General features: G+C 44.7%; 1 protein-coding gene across 2 annotated transcripts in view; it reads left to right on the top strand.

Moving 5' to 3' along the window:
- Positions 1 to 433: 433 nt before the first annotated feature.
- dync1h1 (dynein, cytoplasmic 1, heavy chain 1) overlaps positions 434 to 8,358 on the top strand; it is a 39,172-nt gene continuing 31,247 nt past the window's right edge. For both annotated transcript variants that reach the window (XM_015017527.1, XM_015017526.1), the window contains exons 1-15: positions 434 to 788; positions 2,091 to 2,178; positions 2,264 to 2,437; positions 2,525 to 2,780; positions 2,856 to 3,042; positions 3,620 to 3,891; positions 3,966 to 4,193; positions 4,342 to 4,995; positions 5,774 to 6,196; positions 6,288 to 6,467; positions 7,088 to 7,237; positions 7,313 to 7,459; positions 7,535 to 7,675; positions 7,756 to 7,932; positions 8,015 to 8,125. In XM_015017527.1, coding sequence (XP_014873013.1) covers positions 539 to 788; positions 2,091 to 2,178; positions 2,264 to 2,437; positions 2,525 to 2,780; positions 2,856 to 3,042; positions 3,620 to 3,891; positions 3,966 to 4,193; positions 4,342 to 4,995; positions 5,774 to 6,196; positions 6,288 to 6,467; positions 7,088 to 7,237; positions 7,313 to 7,459; positions 7,535 to 7,675; positions 7,756 to 7,932; positions 8,015 to 8,125 — 3,438 coding nt within the window. In that variant the 5' untranslated portion in view covers positions 434 to 538. The remainder of the gene's footprint in view (positions 789 to 2,090; positions 2,179 to 2,263; positions 2,438 to 2,524; positions 2,781 to 2,855; positions 3,043 to 3,619; positions 3,892 to 3,965; positions 4,194 to 4,341; positions 4,996 to 5,773; positions 6,197 to 6,287; positions 6,468 to 7,087; positions 7,238 to 7,312; positions 7,460 to 7,534; positions 7,676 to 7,755; positions 7,933 to 8,014; positions 8,126 to 8,358) is intronic.

The following is an 8,358-nucleotide window of genomic DNA, read 5'->3' as shown; positions in this document are numbered from 1 at the left end:
GCCAATATGCTGAAGTGGCCCTCGGTGAAATTGAGTTTGACACCCCTGCCTTAGATGGAGATAGGCTACTGATTTTTGTAGTATTTACTCATTAGTGGTTTTATTGATGAAAAATGTAAAAGGAAAAAACAAATCGCATTTTTTAAAATTAAACCAGATTAGAAAACTGTGTGCTATTGTGTGGAATTGATTAAATATCCGAAAAAGACAATAATGCCACTAAAAAATATGGACAGAAAAACATTGATTTCACATCATCATAGAAAATGCTGCATCATTGGAGACTACTCCCTTCCTCCCTCTAGCGGACATTTGGAGAGATAAAAAGTTTGGAACAGTATTATGGGTAGTGTAGTATTCTAGCCGCACACCGCGGTGATTCTCCCGCCCGCAGAACGACAAGTACCAGCATCCTTTGCGCCTATAAATGAAGCTACTCCTAACTGCGGTGATTTGACAGCCGGTTGCACAGAGACGTTGTCCTTGGTTCTTTGTTCACCTTCACACACCTTCTGGTCACAGTCCACCTCTCCACGGAATGTCCGACGGCGGGGGGACAGAGGAGGGCAGCGGCACCATGGAGGTGTCGGCCGTTCAAACGGTGGCGGACACCTCGGTGCTGCAGAAACACATTCGGAAGCTGGTGCCGTTGCTGCTGGAAGATGGCGGCGAGGCCCCGGCCTCTCTGGAAACCGCCCTGGAGGAGAAGAGCTCCGTGGAGCAGATGAAAAAATTTCTATCCGACCCCCAGATTCACACCGTCCTGGTGGAAAGAAGTGCACTCAAAGGTACTTTTAACCGAATATTCTTACAAAGAAACGTTAGTAAATGAGCTGTTTAATTAATTGGGGCTTTACTCGACCTCTTGAATGTTCAGTTATTCAGCCTCCATCAGAGCCGGTTGCTCTTTCTGACGGAGTAAAAACCGAAGTTTTTCTTCTCCACCTGTGTAAACGGGGCGTGGTGGATAAAGTGGAGTTGCTCTCGAAGCTTCATCTGATTATGTCTATGGCCTGATATCGACCTGCATTTGAATAAATTGGAGTATCATCAGAAGGTTTCTGTCTCCATTGGTTCAATTCAAGAATTTAACTTGTTTCTATAGATTTTGGACACAGTGAAAGATGTATCAAGTGTTTTATGTTTCTCAGATTTTATCATTTTTGCTTATTCATGTAATTAAGTCCAAGTTCAAATTCTCAAAAAATTAAAATGACATTTAAAACCAATAAAAAGAATAATTTTAATTCTGAATTGTTAGGTATTATATTATAGTCCACACAATCATTAGACTGCTGACCCGACAGTTTTCCAGTCACAAACGCTGATTTCTAAACAATCTGGCTCTTCAGAATTCTGTATTCAAACATATTAATAGAAAGTTCAGTGGAAGGAAGAAATGTGGTTGAACAGACTCTAGTAGATCTAGTTTCAAAATAACTTTTCAATGATATTCAAAGTTATTGAGATGCTCCTGCATGTTTCAGGTCGATCATTTGGAGTTAAACTTTCTTCAAACATGAACCCAAGATCTAAGATTATACAACTTAATGAATAAATCATTTGTTCCAACTGAATGTTGCATCTTTGGGCTTCTGTCATGTGAACTTGTTTTGTCAATGGAAACTTTATTTTCAGTCAGCTGCAGGCGAGAAGTTGTTGTTTTTATTACAGCTGTGACCTGCCACACTGTGAACCTCCTGACCGGTCATGATGGAGCATAGATTTATGTTATCTTTTGACTTATTTCATATTATGGTGCTTATAAATGGGACAACCATTTTCCTGGTTGCCCCATTTGGAAGTGAGTAGGACAGCATTAATAATTAAGTATTCATACCATTTGAACTCGGGTTATAGATTACATCTGAAGCTGTTTATGTATAAAAAAAGTCCTTAATTGTGTTAACATTTTACTGAACAAAATCTATGCAATTAATTAATTGAAATGAATTTATTAAAGTCCCAGCCCTCATTTTTAGACTTTTTAAAACATCTTTTAATTGTTATTGCAGTAAATATTAAGACCATATCAACACCAGTCTCCTCTCATTCAGTTTGTTGGATTTGTTTTTGCGTTCTTCTCACAGAGGATGTTGGAGACGAAGGCGAAGAGGAGAAAGAGTGCATCAGCTACAACATCAGCATCGACATCCACTACGGCATCAAGTCTAACAGGTGATTACATTTTCCTGGATGCTGCACAGCTTTGGTTCACCTCAGGTTCAGTTGGACTCAAATGGATCTCATCCGTCTTTTCCAGCTTGGCTCTGATCAAGAGGACGGGTGTCATTGACGCAGACAAGCCCATATCCACTCAGGTTCGGGTGCTGACCCTGAGCGAGGATTCCCCCTACGAGACTCTTCACTCTTTCATCAGCAATGCGGTCGCTCCTTTCTTCAAATCCTACATCCGGGAGTCTGGCAAAGCCGACAGGTGACGAAACAATAATTTCCTTTGTTCTTGAGAAGAGATGATGGGTGGTGAACGTAATCTTCCGATGTTCTCTGCGGTGGCCTGTAGAGACGGGGATAAGATGGCTCCTTCTGTGGAGAAAAAGATTGCAGAGCTGGAGATGGGTCTTCTCCATCTGCAGCAGAACATTGAGATTCCTGAGATCAGCCTGCTCATCCACCCCAACATCGCAAATGTTGCCAAGCAGTGCTACGAGCGTGGGGAGAAGCCAAAGGTCACCGACTTTGGAGATAAAGTGGAAGACCCCACCTTCCTAAATCAGCTGCAGTCTGGAGTGAACCGTTGGATCAGAGAAATCCAGAAAGTGAGAAAAGCCTCCAAGAATTCTGACTTATTTTGAAGATGTTTTTTCTGACTCTTCTTTAACTCCCCCTGCCAGGTGACGAAGCTGGACCGGGATCCGGCTTCAGGGACGGCCCTGCAGGAGATCAGCTTCTGGCTGAACCTGGAGAGAGCTCTGAACCGGATCCAGGAGAAGAGGGAGAGCCCCGAGGTTCTGCTGACTCTGGACATCCTCAAACACGGCAAACGCTTCCATGCCACCGTCAGCTTTGATACAGACACTGGTGAGGGAAAACCGCTTCCACAGCAGCACTGGTGTTTCATTTTCTCCAGTTTATTAAAACTAAAACCATCTGACTAATTGATTATTGAAATAATCGTTGACTAATTTAGTAAAAGATTAATCATTAACTGGGGTATACAGACTCAAAACAATGCAATCAGAGCAGTATTTAATTCAAAAACAAATAAACATTTTGCATTTAACAGTAGAAATTTTTTTTCTGTAAATATCTTCTACCCAGAACTCCTCAAGCAGAATAGTTTTAGATTCACTTGGTTCAAATTCAGTAAAAGAAAATTCCCTCAAGTACTTTTGTTGTCTAATTATTAATTGGTCAAAAATAACAGTCATACGTTATGATCATTGGAAGCATTTAGATGTAGATGCATTCTTTGTTAGCGTCAGTTAAAAAATGCTGTTACTGCATTTTAGATGATAAAATGTTTCCTATTAAAAAATGAACTGTCTGCTTATTAAATCTACTCAATGTGGCCACCTATTTTCCTCAGATTGTCAGAATAATGAGTTTTTAAAATAATCGTCAGCTGCAGCCCTAAAAATCTGTTTTTGTCCTGCAGGTCTGAAGCAGGCAGTGGAAACTGTGAACGACTACAATCCTCTGATGAAAGACTTCCCTCTCAACGACCTGCTCTCTGCCTCAGAGCTGGATAAGATCCGCCAGGCTCTCATCGCCATCTTCACTCACCTGAAGAAGATCAGGAACACCAAGTACCCCATCCAGAGAGCGCTGCGTCTGGTGGAGGCCATCTCCAGGGACCTGAGCTCCCAGCTCCTCAAAGTTTTGGGAACCAGAAAGCTCATGCATGTTGCTTACGAGGAGTTTGAAAAGGTTGGTGGTGTTGCATCTCCATTCAGCCTCCTTCCTGTTGAATTGGCTTTGAGCTTTCTGCTTTCCCTGCACAGGTGATGGTGGCTTGCTTTGAGGTGTTCCAGACCTGGGAGGATGAGTACGAGAAGTTGCAGGTGCTTCTGAGGGACATTGTGAAAAGGAAGCGGGAAGAGAACCTGAAGATGGTGTGGCGCCTGAGCCCCGCCCACAGGAAGCTCCAGTCTCGACTGGACCACATGAGGCGCTTCAGGAGGCAGCATGAGCAGCTGAGGGCCGTCATCGTCCGGGTGCTGCGTCCACAGGTGAGCGGCGATCAATTATTACTATGATAATTATTGATTTCACCTTCAGTTATTAAGGTCAACAGACTTTTACTCTGCAATTATTAGTATATTACTGATTGGATTTAATAATCTGATTTAAATCCTCGTGACGTTTTGTTGTTTGCAGGTTTCCGCCGTGCAGCAGCACGCTCCTGGAGAAACGGTTGAGCCTGAAGACATGAAAGTAGCTGGAGTCCTCTTTGATGCAGCTGATGCCAACGCCATCGAAGAGGTCAACCTGGCGTATGAGAACGTCAAAGAGGTCGACGGCCTGGACGTGTCCAAAGAAGGGATGGAGGCCTGGGAGGCGGCCATGAAGCGCTACGACGAGCGCATCGACCGTGTGGAGACCCGCATCACCGCCCGCCTGCGCGACCAGCTGGGAACCGCCAAGAACGCCAACGAGATGTTCCGCATCTTCTCCCGCTTCAACGCACTCTTCGTGCGCCCCCACATCCGCGGCGCCATCCGGGAGTACCAGACGCAGCTCATCCAGCGCGTGAAGGACGACATCGAATCGCTGCACGACAAGTTCAAAGTCCAGTACCCCCAGAGCCAGGCCTGCAAGATGAGCCACGTCCGCGACCTGCCGCCCGTGTCCGGCTCCATCATCTGGGCCAAGCAGATCGACCGGCAACTGACGGCGTACATGAAGAGGGTGGAGGACGTCCTGGGAAAAGGCTGGGAGAACCACGTAGAGGGGCTGAAGCTGAAGCAGGACGGAGACAGCTTCAGGGCCAAGCTCAACACCCAGGAGATATTTGATGACTGGGCTCGCAAGGTAGGGAACATTTTAACGACTTTAAAACTATTAGGTTTTTTTTTAAAGTGTAACTGAAAAAATACACCGAGGGCCAAGTGTGGGAATGATCGGAGAGAGTTAAGTGGAGCTGAGGTCAGAAACAAGGAAAACAATGTTAGCAACTTGGTGAATTTTCAGACCCTCTGGTGACTTCTTACACATCTAAAAAAAAATGAAACTAGTGACAAATCTACAAACACTGAGGTGGTTTTAGGCAAAATATGGCAGAAATAGGCCTGTCACAATAACAAATTCTATTTGACAATACATTTTCCCGAAATTCTTGCAATAAATATTGTGTTTTGATACGATTTTCAACTAATATAATGACGATATTGGCACAATAATGCAAGTACATTCTGTTAAAGACCAAGAAAACCTTAATTTCTAAAGAACTGGAAGACATTTTAAATTTCCAAAGAACTAAACAAATTGAAATAAAAACATATACATAAATGAAATGATAAATAAATAAAATTAATTATGAAGTCTCTGTAAGTAGTTACCCTTCAAAAAATATTCATCATTGGTCTGGGAGGAAAAATGAGCAAAACTATCAGTTTAGTACTTTGAACAAAAACAGCAAACGAGCAACAAAAATGGTCAATTTGAATGAATTGATTTATTTCTTACTGGCTTATTCAGAACTAAACAAACTGGCACAAAACTGTCAAAACATACAGATGTTCCCTTTAAGGACCAATTTATGCAGTTTATCTATAAAAAAGATCTGATATGTGGTTCCTTTGTGTTCCAGGTGCAGCAGCGTAACCTGGGCGTGTCTGGACGGATCTTCACCATCGAGAGCACTCGAGCTCGTGGAAGGACCGGAAACATGCTGAAGCTTAAAGTCAACTTCCTCCCAGAGATCATCACCTTATCCAAGGAGGTCCGCAACCTGAAGTGGCTCAGCTTCCGGGTTCCTCTGGCCATCGTCAACAAGGCCCACCAGGCCAACCAGCTCTATCCCTTCGCCATCTCTTTGATCGAGAGCGTGCGCACCTACGAGCGCACCTGTGAGAAGGTGGAGGAGCGGTCGTCCATCTCGCTGCTGGTGGCCGGCCTGAAGAAGGAGGTGCAGGCCCTCATCACTGAGGGCATCACGCTGGTCTGGGAGTCCTACAAGCTGGATCCGTACGTCCAGAGACTGGCTGAGACCGTCTTCAACTTCCAGGAGAAGGTCAGGATGCCACCATGTCTGCGATGTATATTCTGACTTTAAAATGATTATATTTATTATGCTGAACTGTGTGTGTTGCTCTTGCTTCCAGGTTGATGACCTCCTGCTGATTGAAGAGAAGATCGATCTGGAGGTCCGCTCTCTGGAGACCTGCATGTTCGACCACAGGACGTTCTCTGACATCCTGAACCGGGTCCAGAAAGCTGTGGATGACCTCAACCTGCACTCCTACTCCAACCTGCCCATCTGGGTCAACAAGCTGGACATCGAGGTATGCAAGTCAGAATGAACCAGATGGCTTCCAAAGGTATTCAGTCTCCTTTCAGACTGCAAACACAAAGTTCAACTATGCCTTTAAATAAAACTACTGCAACCAGTTGCCTTCAGAAGACGTCTGATCAGTCTCAGTGCAGCTGCAGGTGTTTGTTAGAGAACCTTGGCGAACAAATGGCATCAAGAAGACCAAAGGGAGGAAGTTAGAAATTTAAAACAGCATTAGGTCCTAAAATAACATCCCAGCCAAAATGTAAAGATTGTGACATAACTGTGAACTTATTTAGACATGCTGTTCTACATAAACTGTTGTAGAAGAACTGCAGCTATTGATTAACGCCACACATCTGTCCTTTATGGAAGAGGAACTGAATCGGATGTTGTCCATCCAATCTGAGACAATTTGCAAAGCAAGTGCAGGAATATTCCCCAAAAAACCACATAACATCAAAAACAAGTTGATTTTATGAATTATTGACTCAGGGAAGCACCAATCATTACATAAAGCTAAAATCTCAGCATAACCTGCTGAAGTTTCTGGTTTAGTTTAATAACATGTCAAGTTCTTCTGCTTGCTGTTTTACTGTAAGTGTGCTCATAAACCCTGATTTCTCCCAGATTGAGCGCATCCTTGGCGTGCGGCTCCAGGCCGGTCTGAAGGCCTGGACCCAGGTCCTCCGTGGACAGGTGGAGGACAAAGCTGACGTGGACATGGACACAGAGGCGCCTCAGGCTGGACACAAACCCGGTGGAGATCCCAAGATAAAGGTAACTCTGTCACCTCTTGGTTTAAAACATAAATATCTGAACGCACCTGAACACCGCACCTTTTTTAATTTCTAGAATATTGTCCATGAGCTGAGGATCACCAACCAGGTGATCTATCTGAATCCACCGATCGAAGACTGCCGCTACAAGCTCTACCAGGAGATGTTTGCCTGGAAGACCATCATCCTTTCCCTGCCCAGGATTCAGAGCCAAAGATACCAGGCAGGGATCGTCTGCTAAAACATCTGCTGGTTCTGCTGCTGCTGTTACCTTAACCAGTCTGTCCTCCTGCATCAGGTGGGGGTCCACTACGAGCTGTCAGAGGAGGAGAAGTTCTACCGCAACGCCCTCACCAGGATGCCAGACGGTCCTGCAGCCCTGGAGGAAGCCTACAACGCGGTGGAGGACATAGTTGGAGAAGTGGAGCAGTATGTAAAGGTAGGAGTCACTTTAAATGAACAGCTGGATTATTTTTAACTGATTAACCGAGTTATCCTCCCGGTGTGTTTCCTGCCCAGGTGTGGCTGCAGTACCAGTGCCTGTGGGACATGCAGGCTGAAAACATCTACAACCGTCTGGGTGAAGACCTGACCAAGTGGCAGGCCCTCCTGGTCCAGATCCGCAAAGCGCGTGGAACCTTCGACAACGCAGAGACTCGAAAAGATTTTGGACCAGTGATCATCGACTATGGCAAGGTAACGACGACGGCAGCTTCTCCGGGTTTATTCCCTTCCTGCTGTGGGTTTTAAGCATTTATTTTCTGTCCCCCACCAACAGGTTCAGTCTAAGGTCAACTTAAAATACGACTCCTGGCATAAAGAAGTCCTCAGCAAGTTCGGTCAGATGCTCGGCCAGAACATGCAGGATTTCCATTCCCAGATCTCCAAGGTGAGCTTTGACCTGAAAATCAGAGCGGGCTTTGAATATTTTATAACAAACAGAAGAGATATCAGTCTCTGTGTGAGCAAGCATATAGAAAGGTTTCATGATTTCTGAGAGGCATTTTGCTCGAGGGATTAGCGTTTAGTCGCTGTGTGTATTATCTAGAGAACATGAATGAACTCTGATGTTTTCCAGAAAGCTGCTGCAAAGTCAGGAAGTTCAGACATTTAATGGTGCTC

The sequence above is a fragment of the Poecilia latipinna genome, unplaced genomic scaffold (genome assembly GCF_001443285.1).
Source record: "Poecilia latipinna isolate Pla-1442-1.1 unplaced genomic scaffold, P_latipinna-1.0 Scaffold2155, whole genome shotgun sequence".
Lineage (NCBI taxonomy): Eukaryota > Metazoa > Chordata > Actinopteri > Cyprinodontiformes > Poeciliidae > Poecilia > Poecilia latipinna.
Note: the sequence above shows the minus strand (reverse complement) of the source record. Positions and strands in the feature narration are given on the sequence as shown.